We start from the raw sequence: 20,330 nt of genomic DNA, 5'->3' as shown, positions 1-20,330 counted from the left end.
GCTGGGCTGGGCATGCATATTAATTCCTGGTGTTCTAATATGCTTTCAGGGCCTGTGATCCCGAGTTGAGAAGCAGGGGGTGGGGGGACGATGGCACCCTCGTCTGCCCCTCTGCTGGGCCTCTGGCCCCGCGGGGAGAGAGGGAGGTCTGGGGCACGGGGCAGAGATGTGGGAGGACAGATTGCGCCTGAGCTGCAGGCTTTCTCTCAGCCATTAAAGTTTATTGTTGCCACGGACAGTGATTGAAAAAGGCTTTTTGCAGGACTGAAATGTGAGCAATGAAACTTGCCAGTTGATACCGACACAGGGCACTTATCTCATAAAAATATCCTCCATGTCAAAAGGTTTCAGTAAATGTGCCTGGGAGCATTAGCACTCACTGCAGCCGCCTGGCTCCCTGGGGCCCGCATGAGGGCTGTAAAAGGGGCTCTTAGTTCCTGGAAAGGAGGAGGGAGGTGGGAGGGAGAGGAGAGGGGAGGGGGTTCAAACCCACCTGCTGCTGGTGCTGGATCCTCCCGGTGGCACCCCACAGTTTAAAGGGGGGTGCCTGTCCACTGTGCATCCTCTACCAATTGCCATCCTTGAGGGTGGGAGCGCTGCTTACCTGAGGGGCAGGTGTGTCGACCCCCAGCTAGGGCATGAGCTTGCATTTCTGTGATCTCAGTGACTCTCCCACTGGCCCTCCGAGGGAAGGAAGTTATATAGGAAGAAACTGAGGTTCAGAGAGGTTAAATGACTTGCCCAAGGTCACACAGCCCGTTCGCGGCAGAGCCAGGATTAGGAAACCAAACCCACCTCTATCAGGACACTCAGAGCCTGGGTGACTTCTCACTGGGAGCTGGAGCGCTGCGGAGCCCAGGCTGATCTGGGCTGGCCTCTCTCTGTCTACCATCCTGGCTGCTCCAGGACTGGGCTTGGGGCACCGCTCAGGCCAATGGAAGGTTTCCTGCCTGCACCTGAGACCACGGTGGGAACACGGGTTTCAAGGTGGGCTCCGGCTTCTGCTGCCCCTTCTGTTCCACTCAAGACCCAACAGGCAGCTGAACACACAGGATGTGCTTGTTACTCAGGTGTCGGCTGCCTCCGGGGTCATTAGGGACCAATGAGGGAGTGGTTTGTGCCACCCTGAACCAGGTCAGGTTTCTACGCAGGTGGTCATTACACCCAGCTCACCCTGCTCCTGCCCCTGCTGGGCTCTGAGTACCAACTGAGCCCACGGTCCCTGGACAGAGGCGTGCAGCAGAGGAGGCTCTGCCTCTCCCTGCAGAGGCACACTGCCAGCCTAGGCCAGGGCCGCCTGCCTCTCTGGCCCCTCGGCAGCATGCACGGGGGCAGGGAACAGACGAGCCCTGGACCTTGGGTCCGATAGGAAGTCAGTGGCTTCAGCACGACCAGGATCCTAAACACTGACCTGGGGAGGGGGTCACGTCTCCCTAGCAGCTTCCCCTCTCCATGTCCACACCCTCTGTGGCCATGAGCCATGGGTGCTGGGTGCGAACTGGGAGTCACCCCTCCTCCTTCACTGGATGCTGGGAAGCTGGACCAGAGGCAGCACCCAGGCCACAGTGTTGGAGGTCCGAGGCCAGGCGAGCACAGCCAGCTCTGACAGGAGCCCTGGTTCCCAGCCTGGCTCCCCTCTCCTGACCCACTGGCCTGACACAGTCACTCTCACTCAGGGCTCAGCCACCCCAGTGTCTCCTCAAAGCTCTCCCAGCTCCGCCTTGTCCACACTGGCCCTGGATGCGGCCGGCCACTGATGCCCCACAGAATCCCAAACTCAGCAGGTCAGAAACTGCCGTTTGCAGACCCTCAAAGCAGCCTCTCTCCCGTGTCCCCTCTCATAGTTGGGGACACCACCACCCGCCTGAGCCCCAAGTCAGCACCCCTCCCAGGATGCTTGGCCAGGCCAGCCTCACTCTTCACTCACCCCCACACCCGCGCCGCACAAGGCCTGCCGGCCCGGCGCCTGCAAGGTCGGGGTGCACGCCCTCTGCCCCGCTGCCTCCCTGTGGAGGCCCTTCAGCTCTCACCCCTGTCGTTCAGGTAGAATCTGCGTCTTAATTTACTTCCTCACCCCAGCAGCATCCTCACACCTCAGCCTCCACTCCCGTGGATGTAAAATGCAATGCTGACGCTGTTGCTCCCTTGTCTAATACCTGACGCCTCCTCTGTCACCAGCAGGCTGGTGCCCGATGTCCATGGTGTTCATGTAGGATGTTGGACGCCCCAGACTCACTCTGCTCCAGCCTGACGCACCGCCCCACCCTGCCCTTCTCCTCTGCTCTACCTGCGATGCCCGACACACGGTGCACTTGCCGCTTCTCCTCCCGGGGCCTCCCTGGCCCGCTCCTCCGCGCACCTGTCACCTTCGTGCCTGTGTGTGGGGATCTGAAGTTGGGGCTGGGAGCCTGGTGACCTCCGGGGGCTCTGGACAGGAGCGGCCTCTCTGGAAGAGACCCCATGACATTGGCATACGTAACAGGGAGCGCATTTTCCCCGGCCAGGGACTCGGCTTCTCCATTCCCCAGCCAGCCAGTCACACTGGGATGAAGAGAGCAGTCATCAGGACGGGCCGGAGGGGGAGACGGTTAAGCCTCAGGCTCCAGAGTCACAGCCCAGGGTTCAGACGCTTCCTTGCCAGTTGCTTGCTGTGGGATCTTGGACAAGTTACATACTCACCCAACCTCGGTTTCCTCGCCTGTAACGTGGGGGGTAGTGACAGAGCAAATACATGTGAATTCCAGGGGCACAGCATCCGCCTGGCACAGCACGCGTGCTGGCTCCTCGTGTGCGTCACGCCGTACACGCTGCTCTTCCACCACGGGGTGCTGGCGGGGACAGCCCTGTTACTGTAGTGAACAGTATGGGGGTGGAGGTTGCTGCCCTCCTGGGGCATTTATTGATCCTTCGTCATGTCTTGGGGTGGAGGTGGCAAGAAGGATGGCATGGCCGCACATCATGGCCCCGTGTGCACATGAGACCCCGCAGAGTAGGTCATTAAACCTGCCCCCGGGCCCGTGTGGTAAGTGGCTACCATCTGTCTGGTGGTGAGGAGGGAAGCCCTTCAAGCCTTGGTCTGGTGGTCTGCCCACTCAGCCTCCGTAGCTTCAGCCTAAGGGATTGGGCATGGGAGCAGGGTGCCCGGGACCAGTGGAGCACAGGCATGAGTGTCAGAGTGGCATCCTGTGCACCTGGGCAAAGCCAGGCCGTGACAGTCCACCTTCCCTCCAGTTGGCAGCTCTGTGGGGACACCTTCCCAGAGCCCTTGGTGGCAGGGCCCTTGACTGGGAGTGTTTTCTCTGCTCCGCCCTGCGGACTCATGCTCACCGTGGGTCCCTCCCAGCACCCGGGAAGGGGAAAGAAGCCAGACTCCGAGCATTCCAGAGCTGAGGCGGGAGGGCCCTGTGCACTTGGGAGAAGTCACCATTTCTGCTTCCAGATCTGGCCACTGCTCCTCCCCACCACTGGGCCACACATGGCATCGGCCTGGAACTGTGGTTGGGGAGAAACCAATGTTATGGGAACAGCTCCTGGCTTGGCTGGCGGTGCTCCCGCCCAGAGGCAGACTCTGGGTGGGCGGTTTGGTTTGGGAATCTTCCCCTGCCCCCAAAGGAAGGTGGAATCCACCGCCGGGAGGCACTGCCTGGCCTGTGGCTGCGGGGCAGACTGTGGGCAGAGGGAGATGCAGGCTGACAGGGGTTTCATGTTAGTGCCAAGTTACCCTCCTCTGCCCTGCAGTGTGTCTCTGACCCATCGGGGAGTTCGGGGTTCACTGTCACCCACAGCTCGTGCGGAAGCTCTACCCCCAGAATGGCAGTGAGCGTCCCAGCTCGCGGCCCCTGAGTCATCAGAAGCTACAGGGTCAGCATGATCACGGTCACTCCTTCTCTCCTTGCTGTGTGATCTTGGACAAGTTACACACTCATCAAGCCTCCGTTTCCTCATCTGTGAAATGAGGCTTTGGTTGCTTGGTGCTGAGGGTCCCAGCAGGAGATAACCTGAAGGTGCCTCCCAGACTCAGGGAGCCCACCTGTCCTCCCAGCCCGCTGGCTGGCCCAGCGGCCACTGTCTCCAGCCCCCCTGCACGGGTCTCTGCCCATTTCCGGGATCGTCGCTTTCACGGTGCCATCTGGAGGGGGCGAGCATGAAATGCTCAAGGAGACATGGACTTCATGGCCCCGAACCCTGGAGCCCTGGAACCTGGAACCCAATGCTAGCGGGGTGAGATGGTGCACGCAACCTCATTTAATCCGTTTTATACAGGGGATCCTGGCTGGTCCCCGGCCACCGCCTGGTAACAGCCCCGTGGGCCGCAGCGCCTTGGGAAATAGCCATGGCTTCAGTGACAGTGGCAGGCTTGCTGGGTGTGCGAGCGCCGGGCTAGCCGTGGGGGGCCGGGGGGGGCTGTCCACACTGTTTCCCTGTTTCCTCAAGGCCCCCGACGACGTTGGCGCTTTCCCTGCGCTGTGCTTTCTTCCGCCCAGCTCTCCTGTCCCAACTCGAGCCCATGGGCACCTGGCTCATCCCTGCCTCGGGGCCTTGCCTGTCCCAGGAGTGTAACGCTAACAGGCAGTTTGGGGCCCCCAGGGGCCCGCAGGCCTGAGGTGGGGTGACTGCAGGGCCCTTGGCCGCCCCTCCCTTGGCAGGGTTTGCGGGGCTTCTCACCCTAATCAAGGGCTGCCTTTTACTTTATGCAAATGGGGGGGGGAGATGGTGGCAGGGAGTCACCGACATCCATCACCCCGTCTCCCAGCACCAGTCATTCGTCAGCCGGCCTTACAGATAAACACTTTTTGTTTAAGGCAATTACTTCATCTTGACAAACTCCGGTGTTAAGCAGGGCTATTAGCGGGCCCACCATTAATCAGCACACAGCCAGGTGGGTGCTTTCTCTGCACTGCAGGCGCTCGTGGGCCCGGGGTGGCCCTCTGCCATCCTCGCCGCCCTGGTTACAGCAGCAGCGTGCCACAAGGAGCACCGCATGTGCTGCGGGTGCTGAGCCACGGGGGCGGGGGCCCGTGTAACGCCAGTCAGCACGTTTTCCCAGCCAGGCAGGATGATCCATGGGGGTTATTAGCAGGCACCGGAGCACAGCTGGGCAAACAGATAACCCCTCCCTGGGGGCCCTCCCGGACTGGCCTCCTACTCTCGCACCCCTGGGCAGCACTTAGAATACCCTTTTATTGGTGGGGGGTGTTGTAATCACTTTTGGAAAGGCCATGAACAAAGTGGGAACACAAGTCCAGTCCCGTGCTCTGGGAGCGGGTGGGCTCTGCCACTCCTCCTGCTGGGCCCTGTGGACGTCCTCCTCCATCACACACCTGCCGCTCGGATCACAATGAAGCCCGGCCTAGGCTGGGCCTCCTCTTTGGCCTCAGGTGTTTTTGTTTGTTTGTTTGTTTAAATATATTTTTTTTATTTCAGACAGGAAGGGAGAGGGAGAGAGAGATAGAAACATCAATGATGAGAGAGAATCAGTGATCGGCTGCCTCCTGCATGCTCCCTACTGGGGATCCAGCCTGCAGGAGCCTGACTGGGAATCGAACTGCAACCTCCTGGCTCATAGGCCGATGCTCTATCACTGAGCGGCACTGACCGGGTTTTGGACTCATGTTTTTATGGAACTAGGAGAGCTTTCACTGCCCCCCCCCCCACCACACCCCCTCGTAAGAACCTGTCTGGACTTTCCAGGCATGGAGTGAGACCTTGGGGCTGACCCCAGCCCGTAAAATCAGGATGATAATAAAAATACATTCCCCTCCAAGTGCTATAGGGTTGAATCAGTTAACAAATGTCACATGTTGGAAACGCTCGACATGTAGGAAGCCTGGTGCCTTTGCTGTTAGAACCACCTTCATTGTCCGTCTCCAAGGAGGGTCCCAGCTGATGAGCCAAGGAATCTGTACTGCTCTGCCTGCTAGTCCTCTCTCCCACTCCGCTCTGCCTGCTAGTCCTCTCTCCCACTCTGCTCTGTCTACTAGTCCTCTCTCCCACTCCTCTCAGTCTACTAGTCCTCTCTCCCACTCCGCTCTGTCTACTAGTCCTCTCTCCCACTCTGCTCTGTCTACTAGTCCTCTCTCCCACTCCGCTCTGTCTACTAGTCCTCTCTCCCACTCTGCTCTGTCTACTAGTCCTCTCTCCCACTCCGCTCTGCCTGCTAGTCCTCTCTCCCACTCCGTTCTGTCTACTAGTCCTCTCTCCCACTCCGCTCTGCCTGCTAGTCCTCTCTCCCACTCCGTTCTGTCTACTAGTCCTCTCTCCCATTCTGCTCTGTCTACTAGTCCTCTCTCTGCCACTCCGCTCTGTCTACTAGTCCTCTCTCCCACTCCACTCTGTCAACTAGTCCTCTCTCCCACTCTGCTCTGTCTACTAGTCCTCTCTCCCACTCTGCTCTGTCTACTAGTCCTCTCTCCCACTCTGCTATGCCTACTAGTCCTCTCTCCTATTCTGCTCTACCTACTAGTACTCTCTCCTACTCTGCTCTGTCTACTAGTACTCTGTCTGCTACTCTGCTCTTCCTACTAGTACTCAGTCTGCTACTCTGCTCTTTGTACTACTACTCTGTCTGCTACTCTGCTCTCATCCATCTTTTACGTCTTTATTTTTAAAAGCAGAAATACAATATTCTAAAATAACTTTAATAAGTATAGTATAGTGAACACATAAGCCAGTAGCATGTCGTTTATTATCAAGTATTGCATACTGTCCATGATTGTCCATGCTGTCCTGTTATTTTCACCGGCATCGCCACAACATGCGAGTGATGCGTGGTGCTACCGCGTTAGGCAGCTCCGTTATGATTTCATGGGTCCACCATCATATACGCGGTGGGTCGTTGACGGAAGTGTCGCTGCGTGGCCATGACTGTGTCTGTCTGCTCCTGCTCTGTCTGCCTCGCTGTGCGGTAGGCTTTCTCCCCGGTCCTACGTTAATGCACGCAGAATGTCAGCAGCTGGTGGTCACCCTGCCAGCCTCACGCTCTCCTTTCCTGTAGTGAGGAGAGTCACTCCCTCATCGCCCACTCATTCATTCATGGACCACGGGGCACTAATCCTCACTCCCTCCAGCCCAGGTGCTGGACTCCGGCTTGGAGGAAATGGGCTCAGAGGGCAGATCTTCTGCCTGATTTGAAGAGGGGCAGAAAGGTCTAGAAAGCATCCTAGAGGAGGCACGAGTGAACTGGACTTGCTGGTGAGTTGGTGTGATAGGAGCAGGCAGGGGTGGGGAGGGACTCCTGGGCACAGGGAGCACTGTTGCAGGCTGGAGCTGTGGAGGAGGGACGGCCTTCTGGGGTCTGGTCCTGGGGCCAGTTTGAGGGCAGGATCAGGAGCGTGCTAGGACGACGCTGGGCTTTGTACTCCGTTCTCCAGGCAACGACAGGACCGGGGCTGTCCGTCAAGGATCCCCCCTCTAGCTCCCCGTTGCTGGGGTAGACCTGGGCCCGCAGAGCAGGGTCGTGGCCCACAGATACCTTAAAGGGGCGGACGGGCCAGGCTGCTCTCGGGTGTGTGGAAGGAAGGACAGCTCTGGTTTCTCTGGCCCGAAACACGTTGTGTGTGTGAGTTTGCCCTGTATTTTAACCCTGTTTATTTTCAAGGACGTAGATTCCTTCTGCTTTTCATTCACACTTAGCTCATCAAAATACTGTTTTGCAAGAGGGTTTCTGATGTCCAGGAAGCCTTTGGAGTTGTTTTCCTCTCTCTCCTCTCACACAGTCTTATTCTAGGAAACAAGGTTCTGGCCCTGCTGGGGGCGGGTGGGGGGGGGGGCAGTGGGTGGGGTCACGCGGCCGTCTTTTCTGCGTCTCAGTTTCTCTGCCAGCAAAAAGGGGGAATTGCTGTTCCTGGGGGTCCCGTGGCCTGGCCTCCAGTCCTGCCAGTGGGACCTCCAGTGTCCTGATGCAGGGAACCCCAGTTCCCGCGAGCAGCAGGTGGAGGTGGTGGGCTGGAGGGTGGGGAGGGTGTGGGAATGGCATGTGCTGGAACCCCCATCTAGTCCGTTGGTCGGAATTACGCAGAACCAGTGCCGCCCAGGGAGCCGGGCTTCCGGAAGCGTCACGTGGCTTGGCCAGTGTTTTTCCACATCCCTCGCCCCGCACAGTCCCTGCATGTGCTTTGCTTTCTGGTGTCAACAGATGGTCGTTGGCGCCAATTCAATGCCAACAGGAACCCCTAAGTTGGGGTGTGGTGAAAAAGGAGACGTTTAGTGCAAACGCTTGACAGTGATACAGCCCTGCTGTGCAGCAGCCCGGGAGAGCTGCAGGGCGGCTGGGAGAGGCAGGCCGTGAGGCGGCCCAGGGCCAGGCCTCGTCAGCGAGGCAGCCTCGCTCCGTGGTGGTGCACCCCACCCGGCCCTGCTCGCGCTGGGCCGCGGAGGGCGCTGCGGCGCTGCTCTGCCTTGCTCTGCTCTGGCGAGACATGGTCAGCTCCAGGAGGGAAAGTGGGCTTATCTAGACAGAAGTCCCTGCCGCTGGCCCTGGTGGTCAAAGGAGCACATCCTCAGTTGGATGGGGAGAGCCTCAGTCCTGCTGCTTAGCACCCCAGGAACTCCGTGCTAAAGGCTGGGGTGCTGAGGCAGGTGGTTCAGTGCAGGCTGCCCTCTGAGTGCGGTTCTGATGAGAGGCCTCTGTGCAGAATGACTGTTAGGCTCTGCATTTTTTAAAAAATGAGCCCAGGGCTCCCCCAGGAACCCTTCTTAGTCCTCAGGGTTCACACTGAGACCCTCTTTTTGTCAGAAGGTCTCTGGAGCACCTGCCCAAGCCTGTGGGGAAGGCAGTGGGTGGCTGACTCACTCTGCTCTGCCCTGAGGCCGAGGTGCAGAAGGAACGACCTGGGAGTCCAGTGGGTGGAAGCAAGGGCGGAAGGGCAGGAAGTGACCGAATAGTTAAGAGTGAGACGTGAGGAAGAACTGAGTTGTGGGGAGAATGTTCATCACCATGCTTTTGTGCCGTCGGGGCTTTTCTTAACCTAGACTGGACGTCTGAACAGTCGCGGTTCAGTGATAACTGGTTAGGGCTGTGGGTTCAGTAGCAGCCACTCCACGCCCGTGGCTGCTGAGCGCTTCGAATGCAGCCGCTCTGAACTGCGATGTGTATAGATGTAAACTACACAGCGACTTTAAAGATGTAGTATAAAAAAGAATACAAAACAACTTGTTAATGACTTTTATGTTGGTCATATATTGAAATAATATTTTGGATATGCTGAGTCAATGAATTTATATGAAGACTAGAGGCCCGGTGCACAAAATTTTGCATGGGGGCTGGGTAGGGGGGTTGTCCGTCAGCCCGGCCTGTACCCTCTCGCAATCTAGGACCCCTCGGGTAGGGTCCCTAGGCCTGGCTGGCGATCAGGGCCTATCAGGCTTTCCTTCCCCCGGCTGCCAGCAGCTGGACACGCCCCCACCACTGCCACTGCTTGCCATCTGTATGGCACTGCCCCCTCTTCCCCACCACTGGTCGCCTCCCTCTGTGGTGACAGGTATAGGGTGCGATCACTTGGCTGGCCTGGGCCTCCCTCTGCGGGGTGATCGCCTCCCTCTGTGGTGACAGGTATAGGGTGCGATCACTTGGCTGGCCTGGGCCTCCCTCTGCGGGGTGATCGCTGGCTGGCCCGGCACACCTGCCGCAACGCCGCCAGCCTGGTAGCCTGGGCCTCCCTCTGCGGGGCAATCATGGGGTGATGCAGGGCCCCCTGACCAATCCATCGCACCCGCCTTGGCTGGCCTGGCACCAGTGCGTGTCTAGTGTGGTCGTCTGGAAGGTGGTCTGGACAGTCCTTCTGCCGTTCGGTCGTTCGGTTGATTTGCTTATTAGGGTTTTATTATATAGGATTATTACCAGTTTCTTTTTTAGGTTTTTTGTGTGTGACTACAGGAGATTTAAGATAGCATGTGCGCTGTATGTTGGGGCCAGGGCTGCATTTGACAGTGGGCACTAAGAGAGAGACTAGTTTGGGGTAGAGAATGTTTTAAGGAAAAGATCCCTTTAAGGCAGCGGTTCTTAACCTGTGGGTAGCGAACAATGAAAATACATCCTGCATATCAGATATTTACATTACGATTCATAACAGTAGCAAAATTACAGTTATGAAGTAGCAATGAAAATAATTTTATGGTTGGGGTCACCACAACATGAGGAACTGTATTAAGGGGTCGCGGCATTTGGAAGGTTGAGAACCACTGCTTTAAGGAGACGAGTACACCTTGCCGCTGGGACGGCACTGGCCAGGGCTCCGAGGTGTCCTCCAGAGGCTGCTGCCGTGGAAGGGAAGCTGTGTGACCAGCTGTCACGGGGGAACGCAAGCGCATGCGGCCCGAGTGCCGTGCTCAGAGGTGCTTGCAGGCTGTCCTCCCGGCAGATCCCAGGCAGGGTTTTGCATCTCAGACACTGGCTTTGGCAGGCTCTGCCTCAGAGCACACCCTGGAGTAAGGGCTGCCTTCGCCAGCCCGGGAACGTGCCCCCCCCCCGCCCCCCGCCCCGTGCCTGGCGGGACCCTGCGCTGTGTCCCCTCAAGAACGGCAGCAGAACGGCCACAGGCTCTCGGCGCTCTGGGGGTTGCGGCAGGACCAGCGCCAGGCTGAGCTCTTGCTAGACCTGCAGGAAGGGCCGGGTGCTGTGGAGGGAAGCAGAGTGGCGTGACATGTCGGGGCCCGTGGGATCCCCGTCTCCCGTGACAGTGGTCTTTTCGGACGGTGACGGGACAGCATCGAAGCTGCCAGGGCTGCTGGTACAAGTGGGCAGGTGAACCTGTTGAGGGTGAAGGACTCCAGGGAACGCTTGTGCAGGTGAGCTGGGCAGTGCTGGGCCACACTGGCCCGCCTGCCTCGGGAACAGGCGGCAGGAGCCTGGAGCACGGGGGCGTCACAGGCCACTCACTCCAGGCCCTGGCCTGGGCTGTGTTCTCTGCGAGGTCGCTTGGAGGTCTGCAGGGCACACCTGTGGAGCCACAGCCCCTGGGCCGCAGTCGGCTGTGGGTTTGGGTTCCTGACTTCACTTCCTTTGAAACAGATTCTGTAGCCAGGACACTTCAAATTCGATCGGGCTTGGCCTTCGCTAAGGTATTTTTGGTCCTAAGGTTTTCTAATGTGGGACCCCACTCATCTACCCTGACCATTGTGCAACCCATTCATTCCCCGTCTCCTCAGGGTGCCTCAAGCTCCCCCCCATCCCCACCCCTAGCTGAGGGCAGGAGGTCGTGGAGAGGGCCTCTGGCACTCCCAGGTCCTCGCAGGGCTGGCTCTGCACAAGCTCCGGACACAGGTCAGCTCAGCTCTGCTCCATGGTGACCCTCTGGTGTGGGTCCTGTCACTGCCTGCATTGCACAGATGAGCAAACCAAGGCACAGGAAGGCAAAGAGCATCAGTGATGGGGCCAGCTGGGCCACGGTGTCCGCTGCAGCCCAGTGCTGTCCACCACGACCCTGTGGCCTCTGGCCCAGGTCCCATCTGCCTCCTGGGACCTGTTCCCCGTATCTTGGCCTCGCCATCCGAGCGTGTCTCAGTCAGATCGGGTTGTGTAACCGAAGTACTGCAGACTGGAGGGCGTGAGCGACAGGCATTTACTCTCCCAGTTACAGAGGCTGGGAGGGGACTGGTCCCCGGACGGCCGGGCCCCTGAGCTGAGGGCCTGTGGGACAGGAGCCTGCCTCCCCCCGGGGGCCATGGGGCAGGCGCGTTGCCAGCCCTCATAGAGGGCACTTCTCCCTGCAGCCCTGCCCGCCGCCTGCAGAGCTCAGGGCCTGCCCTGGTGCAGCAGCTGGCGCTGGCCCGGCGTCCTGCACTCTTTCCAGCATCCATTTTGTCATATTTTGTCAAGCAGCACCTTCTTGGAAAGGCCAGCCTGTGGCTCCGGGGTGGGGGTGTGCACGGGCGGGCCCTGGTCCTACCGCGCTCTGTGTGGGGGCGGAACTGGCTGTGAGAGTGAGCAGCCTGGGCCTCAGCCCGCAGGACACCAGCCAGCTGTGGTGTTGGAATTTCCTGTCTGATTTTCATTTCCCCTCCCCCCAGTGAGACAGAAACGCTTTTTAATTGCCCGCTGTGGAGTGCCATTCAGGATATTATTATTCTTATTAAGTGCTTCCTGCGGGGCGGGGCCTGGGCATCAGCATCAGCAGAGGCCTGGGAAGCAGCCTGCCCGGGCTTGTGGGGGTGGTAGTGCCATTCGCAGGCAGAAGGCCTGGCCCCGGGAAGGAGGCGCTCCTGGACTCCCGTGACTCGCATGCCTTCGAGCTCTGATGCGGGGCCGGTGGCGCCGAGCCCACTGGGAGAGGCCGTGGCCATCTGAGTCACCTGTCTGCAGGGTTTCAGAGTTGACTGAGGCCACCCAAGCCGCTTGGGTGCGTGCTGTCTCGTGGGGCTTCTCCCAGCCCGGCACGCACCTTTGTTCTGCAGCGTGGAGAAGCTCAGGAGTGGTGACCTTCAAAGCCTGCGTTCCTCGTGGTGCTCAGGCCCCCGGAGTCCACAGGACCGCGGGATAGTCGCCATGCCTCAGGGGCCCGGCAGTGGCGCTTTGACAAAGCCGCAGGTGATTCTGGGCCTGAGAAGCGCTGATGCTCGTGCCTCAGGTGCTCACAGTGCCTCCTGTGATGTGTGTGCATCATTTAATTTCCCGGGGGACCCCAGGCAGAGGTGTTCTTCGTCCCATGAACAGGAGAGGCCACAAAGTTCAGGCCAGGATTCAGGCCACCCAGCTCCGTGTGGGACACCATCCAGTCTTCTGGACTCTGTCTGCGCTGCCTGAGCCCGAGGAATCTCATCTTCTCCTTCCCTCAGGGTCTCCCCTTCGGGGCCAGCTCCGAGACCGCCTTTCCAGAGGGCCTTCCTGGCTGCTCCGGGCTGCGGGCTGCGTGGGAATCTCCCTTCCTTGAGCCTGTGCCGCGCGGACCCCACCCGCCACATGGGGTCAGGCTTTGCGCCTCGTACTCTGGGTCTCCAGAGCACGCAAGCAGGGTCCTCACCCACTGACCGGCGGGAGGCCTTCGGTGGGCCTGGGCCCGGGGTTGAGAGCTGGGCCCTGGTGGTGGGCAGCTCCACTGTGGATTCAGAGAAGGCTGAGGAGCTGGAACCGGGAGAGCCCACGGCCTGTGTGGTCAAGGCCACGTCAGGGGCACCACGTGTATGGGCGACGTCATCTCCCTTGGTCAGCCCCTTCTCGGACACTAGTGCTGCCATTTCTGGTGTATTCTGGGAAGCCTGCACTCCAGCTTCCCCGAGGAGTGGGGCTGGGGCCTCACAGGAGCAGGAGAGAGCGAGGTGTCCTGCCCTGTGGGATCCATGACAGAGACCGTAACCCAGCAGGCAACCAGCCAGTATCCAGCTGAAGTGTCCAGGTCAAGGGGGCAAAAATAAGAGGTCGCCATCGCTTCCCAATGATGAATAGTTGTCATTAGCAGAGCGTCTTCCCGTCCCCGTCCCCTGCGGGTTAAATGGTTTAATTGGTGAGCAGGCGTAGAGGGGGATGGAGTGGCAGTCTCTCTCTGTGGGACGCCAGTCTTGCCAGACGTGCACTTGTCAGGCCATTGATCCCCTCGCTTCTTGGGGGCAGAGCTGGGTTTGCTTTAAGGCAGTTGGATCACCCTCTGGACCACCATCCTCCCGCATTCGGGAGGTGTTACCCCCCTGGGACCCGGTCACACACTCTCTGCTGAAGCGTCTTTGCCACTGACTTTGCTGAGGGCCAAGTCACGGTGCAGCACTGGGTGATGTGGCTGGGGGAAGGGGAGGCAGGGATATGTGTGCTTTTATAAAACACCATCCTTTCAAACAGAATTCATGGCGCTGTTTACGCACTAGAACGACCAGGCCACCTGTGAGTCCCCTCACTGGCTTGTTGTGTCCTGGCCAGTGAGGGCACAGACACTAGGGAACGGAAAGTGGGCCCGGCTGGCGCTCAGAGTAGCTGGCCTGAGGCCCCTGGGGATAGGCCCACTGGAATGGGGTGGCGGTCAGCAGGTTCATTTATAGGAGACTTTTCCTGCAGCGCCCAAAGCCATGACGTGGCATCCTGCCCGCGCCCATGCCCGCTCTGCACCTCGGTGAGCAAGAGCCCTGTGTGCCCACGGAGGCACATCAACCTCGGATGCACATCTGAGTTCCTGTCTGATGCGTGGGGGTCAGGGGAAAGTTCCTCCGTGACTAGACGGGCCTGATTCCGTCTCCTCAGAGGCTCGAGATCCGCTCTGTGCAGACACTTCGGACACGCGGCACAGCAGCCGGGCGGGTGTCCTTCCGCCTTTACAGAAGAAGACCCTTCACTCGGAGCTCTTGTCACTTGCAAGCAGTTATAAGTGGAAGGAACGTGGTCGGCTAGTCATTAATTGGGCATCCCAAGCAGAGTCCCCCATTGTGTGAGAGAAATTGGGGGCCAATGCATCTTTCTCTGGCCCCAGCCAGGCCAGGCTAGAATGCCTCCATTTCTGCTGACAGAGGCCACCTGGAGCCCATCCATTCGCCACGAGGCATCACAGCACTGGCCTCCTGCACGGTGGCCCCAGGGCCTGGGCCAGCTGCCCGAGAAGGAGGGGGATCCGTGACCTGCTCTGGCCCCCGGCCTCCCTCCCGAGTCCCACCGGCTGCACGGGGATGGGTTTGTGCTTCGTCCTTCCTCAGGCCTGCCTTGTGCCGGGACAGCCTCCTGCCAGGATACCTGTGCCGCCCTCGGGCAGTGGCAGGGCAAGGCAGCTCTGCTCGCAGGAACCAGGAGTCCGAGCTAAGGCCTTCCTCAGTCTCGATGGAAGAGACTCAGCACCTGGAGACCATGCTAGCCTCTAGGAACCGGACAGCTTGGGGGCTGGTGCGTCCCCAACACGCCCAGCTCTCCTGGGCAATGGTTGCCTTCACCACACTACCCTCCAGCTGTGGGCCCACCGCTGGGCCCGCTCCGAGCTCAGCCCCCTGGCAGTGCCTCGGAGCTGCAGCAGCACATGACTTCACCTGAAGGGAATCCTCCAGCTGCTCACACAGCTGCCCCGTCATGTTTCCGTGACCCAGTTTCCTGCTTCTTTGTCTGAGCCCCTGCTGACCCCGCCCATCCGCTCCGGCAGAAATTCACCAGAGTCCTCATGTCTGATGCGTGGGCATGAACTAGAGCCCGGCTCACAGGGAGCCCCCCCACCCCTTACGCCTTCTCTTTGGCCTTCGCACTCACACAGCGAGATCCTTAAACCAGCGACACTGCCGTGTAACGCTGCCTCCCTGGGACCACCAGCGAGGAGCACTGGGCATTTAAACCTTAGCACAGGAAAATTCTGGGGTAAGAAAAAAGCCAGATGCCACCATCCTCGCTGCTCAGACTGTTGGTCTTTCTGTGTGGGATCAAAACCAAATGTGCATTCTTTCAGGGGGTCGGGCAGCCACAGAAAAGCCCCAGCTCAGAGTCTCTGCCTCCAAACTTAAAGAGAGCCGCGCTGAGAGCCGGCATGTGGTGTGTCCTCCCCTCCGCCGGGAGGATGCCGGGCTGGGATTTTTGTTTAACTTGGAAAAAGAGCCCACAATGAAAACAACGTGTGGAAGGGTCTCCTTCCACATGTCACCAAAGGCAGCTCTTGTTCTCGCTCATCCTCTTGGTCCTGGGCTGTTGGCAGTGACTGCCCGCCGAGTCCACCGAGCGTCTCCCCCGGGGCCTGGCCCAGGGGCCCGGGCTAAGCAGCTGCCTCTGGAAGGTTCCTTCACGGGGGTTGGGGACAGGCCTTGCTGGTCTGAAAGGTTCTCAAGCCTCAGATGCTCCAGGGTCAGCCTTCACCCTCAGTTTACCGGGGGCGCAGTTGGTCCCAGAGACGGTTTTCGGGGCTGTCCTACAAGTGGCTTCAGTGGCAGACCCTGTGGCTGGCGGGCTGAGAGGACGTAGAGGGCCACTGGGTCAGTGCGTTGTATAGATAGGGCCACAAAGACAAAGCAGCGCCTGCACCAGAGCCCCTCTGCACCTGCTCAGGGCCCTTCCCGTGGCCTGCTCGGGGTCTCTCCTGTGGCTGCTCGAGGTCCCTCCCGCAGCCTGCTCCAGGTTCCTCCCATGGCTGCTCAGGGTCCCTCTGTGGCCTGCTCGGGGTCCCTCCCACAGTTTGCTCAGGGTCCCTCTGTGGCTGCTCGGGGTCCCTCCCACAGTCTGCTCAGGTCCCTCGGGACGCCTTGGTGTGTCCCTGGCTGAGACAGGTGTGGCCCTTTCCCAGAGGCGCAGTGACTGCTCACAAACAGCAGGACTGTCTGGTAGGAAGGAAATTGGAGCTCACCCAATCCTCATTGTGCAGATGGCTAATGTGAGACCCAGAAAAGGGGACATAATTTCTCCCAAGTCCCATGGTCGCTAGTGGCAGGGCCCACCTGGGATTCCTGGCCGAGGCGCATGCCAGCCCCACACCACCTGGCCTGCTCCCGTGGCCTTTCGATTTCCTGCCCAGAACCCTTCTCCCCTCACCCCACCCCTGCATCCAAAATAATCCGAGTCCTTCCCACAACCCGACCAGGCTTATGGGACCTTCTTCCCTGTCTCTCTCACCTCCACCCTCTGCTCCTGGCACCGACATCCTGGGTCTGCCCTTTGCACTTGCCAACCCCCCGCCTGGTGCACCTGTCCTGCGGGAGCCCTTACTCCCACCCACATCCCACCCCCTCTCTGCCCCGTGCCCAGCCCGTTTCCTCTGAGCTTCGCCATCCCTGACATTATGGTGTAAATATATTTGCTAGTTTGTTCACGGCTTGTGTCCTCGGGAGAGCTGCACGGCTCTGTGAAGGTGGCACCGCGGCTGCCGTCCCTGCACTGCTCCAGGGCCCTAGAGCATTGCCTGCTAAGAGCATGCCCAGATACCAGGCAGGTGAATGAGTGGATAAAGGAGTGAGCTAAGGAGGGAAGGGATGAAGGGATGAAGGGATGAGTGGTTACTGCTACCTGCTGCTGCCAGGCTCAGCCCCAGCTGTGAGTGGACTGGTCCCTCTGAAGGTGGGCAGGCACGCGTCCATCTGCCCTGGGGCCACCCCAGGGGCTCCGTGTGGATGTGAGTCCTCGGAGACCCTGCTGCTGAGGGCCTCCTGGGTGCTGGCTGCTGGCAGCATAGGGCTCCATGGGGGGAGCCGGGGGAGCCACGAGCTGCCTGGCCGTTGCTCTTCATGTGCTTCCTGGCGAGAAGAGGATCCATGGTGCCATAGCAAAGGCCCAGGAGGCCGCGGGCTTCACTGAGGTGAGTGCCTGTGGCACTTCCCCTGACCCACCCTGTGGGCACTAGGCCACACCCAAGCTGCCGACTGACCTCACACATCAATGCCTGGATGGGTGAACCGCTAACACGTGTTCCCGGGCTCCTTCTGAGGACGCCAAGTGGTAACAAGAGGGCGCAGGGCTGTGGCCAGAGCCCCTGCTGCCTGCTCATCCCATGGGCGTCAGCTGCTTGGAGGGCAGCAGAGGTGCCCAGGCCCTGCCCTGCCCCTCTGACTCGAGAAAGAGAAAGCCGCTTCCCATGTCACCTCCACAGCCGTCACCCCAGGGACCGGCCGAAAGGAGGGAGCAGCCTCGGCTGAGGCGGGACTCTGGGTGGCTGTCCCTCATGTCTCCTCCCAGAAGCCCAGGCTCCTCCTCCCACAACACACACACATGCACATGCACACAGGCACACGCACATACACACAGGCACATACACAGGCACACACGCACATACACACATGCACACGCACATACACACAGGCACACGCACATACACACAGGCACACACACATACACACAGGCACACACACACATACATAGGCACACACGCACAGGCACACACGCACAGGCACATACACACAGGTGCACACACATACACACAGGCACATGCACAGCCTGGTTTGGTGGAGCGGCAGGTCAGCCTGGGCGCCACTCCAGTTCACGTTTGCCTGGGAAACTAGCACATGCACGTCATCCCTGTGGCGGCTGGAGCTCTTTAGACCTGAAGAAGCTGCATTAATCCTGCACAGGGACACATCCCCGCTCACAGCTGCTTAGGCGGGGCCTGGTCAGGGTGGGCTGGGGGAATCTGATATTGCATTAAGGGACCCCCTTCAACCCTGTCGGTGGAACTCTGGGTTGAAAAGGACACACAGGTGCTGGGGGTGGAGAGCGGGACACCAGGAATTCTGGGGTGAGTGCAGCTTGAGGTTGCTGTGAAGACCTAGGAGTTGATATTCACAAAGTGCTTAGAACAGGCCCGATACTGTGTGCATTTGCTAAATACAGTGGGTGAGCAAGGCGGGGACAGGAGGCCCAGGCACTCCCCTTGCATCAGGGCTGCCTCTGAGTGTTCATTCGTGCTGGGCAGAGGGAAGAGCTATGACCAGCTGGCCAGGGCCCTGGACTCTCCTCCTGGCTCTGCCATTTTCCAGCCCCGTGACTGAGCTGAAATCACCCTTGGCCTCCATTTTCTCATCAGTGAAATGGGTGCAATAACACCCACCCTGGCTGCCCCGGGGGGCTTTTGGAAATGCAGGGAAACATTTGTTAACAGTGCTGTGGTTCGGTCTGCCTGGCCGCATTGAAGAAACCAGACAGGCCCTTTCCTGCGCCTCTGTGGAGGTGGCACCGCTTCCCTGCTGGGCTCCCCCAGGGTTCCCGAAGCCCAGTGTGTCCCCGTGTGGAAGCAGGAGGCGCTGGCCTCTGTTTTTAGAGGCCAGTTCCCCTGTGAGCCCAAGATTTCTGGAGTCTGGGAGATTGATTTAATCAGGGTGAGAAATTGGTTTTCTTTGTCCCAAGTCCCCATGGAAGATGCCAGTATTGTGGAATTATGAAGATAAAATTGAATATGTAAAAATTAAGTTTAAAATGTCAGGAGAAAAGTTTTCTCTTGTTAAGAGCTCAGAGCATTCAAACCAAGTGTCCCTCAGGGGATGAATGGATGACCAGAACGTGGCCTACCCTTCGGGCACAGGGTACAATGGATGAGCACTGAGGACATGATGCTTCGTGAAATACACCGGGCGCGGGAGGACAAGTACTGTTGAGGGACCTGTAGTGGCCACATTCATAGAGACAGAAACTAGGATGGTGGTCGCCTGGCCAGGGTGGGGAGATGGGGAGTTGTGTGAGGGGCCCAGGGACTCAGCTTGGGAAGATGAAAAGTCCCCTGATGGATGGTAGTGGTGGTTGCACAGCAGTGTGAATGTGCTTCACTGTGCTGTGCACTCAGGCATGATTGAAATGGTGAGTTTCCTGTTGTATGTATTTGACCACAGTAAAATCGGAGAGGGTAGTGTTTACAGAGCAGCCCCAGAGTCTGCACATGAGCAGCAGTGTCTGGGTGCCTTTATTAGGGCAGGCCCGGCGGGCTGCTGCCCCGCGTGCGTGGAAGACAAACGGCCGCGGCTCAAAGCCAGTCAGCAGGTCAGCCTCACCGCTGACTCCCACTGGCCAGGCCTTCCGCGTGAGTGAGTCCGCGGAGAAATCTCCACGTCTTAGCCCTTTCTCCAGTCTAACTACTTTTTAAAGAGGCTTGTTTTCCTGGCACCTATAATTACGTTTGCCTCCAGGGTACCCAGGAATTTTTTCTTAATAAGCAAAGAGCATCCTACAATTACCATGATGATTTGTTGAGGGCAGGCCAAGTGCAGACAGGGGCTGACTCACCTCTGGAAACTGATGCTCACGCGTTGGCATTTACAGCTCCGAGGCCCCGCCAGCACGCTTAGGGTCAGTAATTAATGGTAAGAGCTGGGGAATTAACATGCCCACATAGGTGTCTGCTGGCTGCAGCGGAGAGGGCCCTGGCTTCCCAGAGCTCCGGGTGACCGTTGCTGGCGTGGGTGCCGTCACCCAGGGCTGCTGGAGCCACACAGCCAAGGCCGGGATGGGCAGAAGCCTGTCGGCTCTGTCAGCCCTGATTTGCGGCCCAGCCTGTAATCTCCCCGAGTTCAAAGAGCGCTTCGCTGCTTGTCTTTGTCAAGAGCGCGGTTGGGGATCTTTTATGTGAGTGATGTAGGTGCTCCGGCTGACTTTGATTATTTATTCATCCCTCTTCGTGGGTGTGTGATAGCCGGGCACCTCTGAGCCCCCGTCCTGACTGCTTTAGCTCTGAAATTCATTGAGCTTTAAAGCCCTTTGAAAATGGCTTCTCCAGGGAGGGGCAAGGTTTTGAAGTCCTGTCTCTCTCCCCCTGTACAGTGCCGCAGCACCTTTTGCCACCGTTCCATGCTCCCTTACCGATTGACATGAGACACCAGGAGGGAAGGTACCATTACGAGCCTCACTCTGCCCACGGCGTGCACGGGTAAGTTCTGCCCTCGGCCCGCCGCCTCGGCGTGCAGCCTCCCCACACCAGGGAAGCCAGGCTGCCAGCCCCGGCCACCTCTCCTGCCTCCGTCTTTCTTTTCAGAGTTCC

General features: G+C 59.1%; 1 protein-coding gene across 1 annotated transcript in view; it reads left to right on the top strand.

Annotated features, from left to right (window-relative positions):
- Positions 1-20,330, top strand: part of GLI2 (GLI family zinc finger 2) — a 163,377-nt gene that overhangs the window by 92,426 nt on the left and 50,621 nt on the right. The window contains exon 2 of the mRNA XM_014464383.2: positions 20,114-20,219. Within this exon, the coding sequence (XP_014319869.1) occupies positions 20,114-20,219 (106 nt within the window). The remainder of the gene's footprint in view (positions 1-20,113; positions 20,220-20,330) is intronic.

This window comes from Myotis lucifugus, unplaced genomic scaffold, assembly GCF_000147115.1.
Source record: "Myotis lucifugus unplaced genomic scaffold, Myoluc2.0 scaffold_247, whole genome shotgun sequence".
Lineage (NCBI taxonomy): Eukaryota > Metazoa > Chordata > Mammalia > Chiroptera > Vespertilionidae > Myotis > Myotis lucifugus.
Note: the sequence above shows the minus strand (reverse complement) of the source record. Positions and strands in the feature narration are given on the sequence as shown.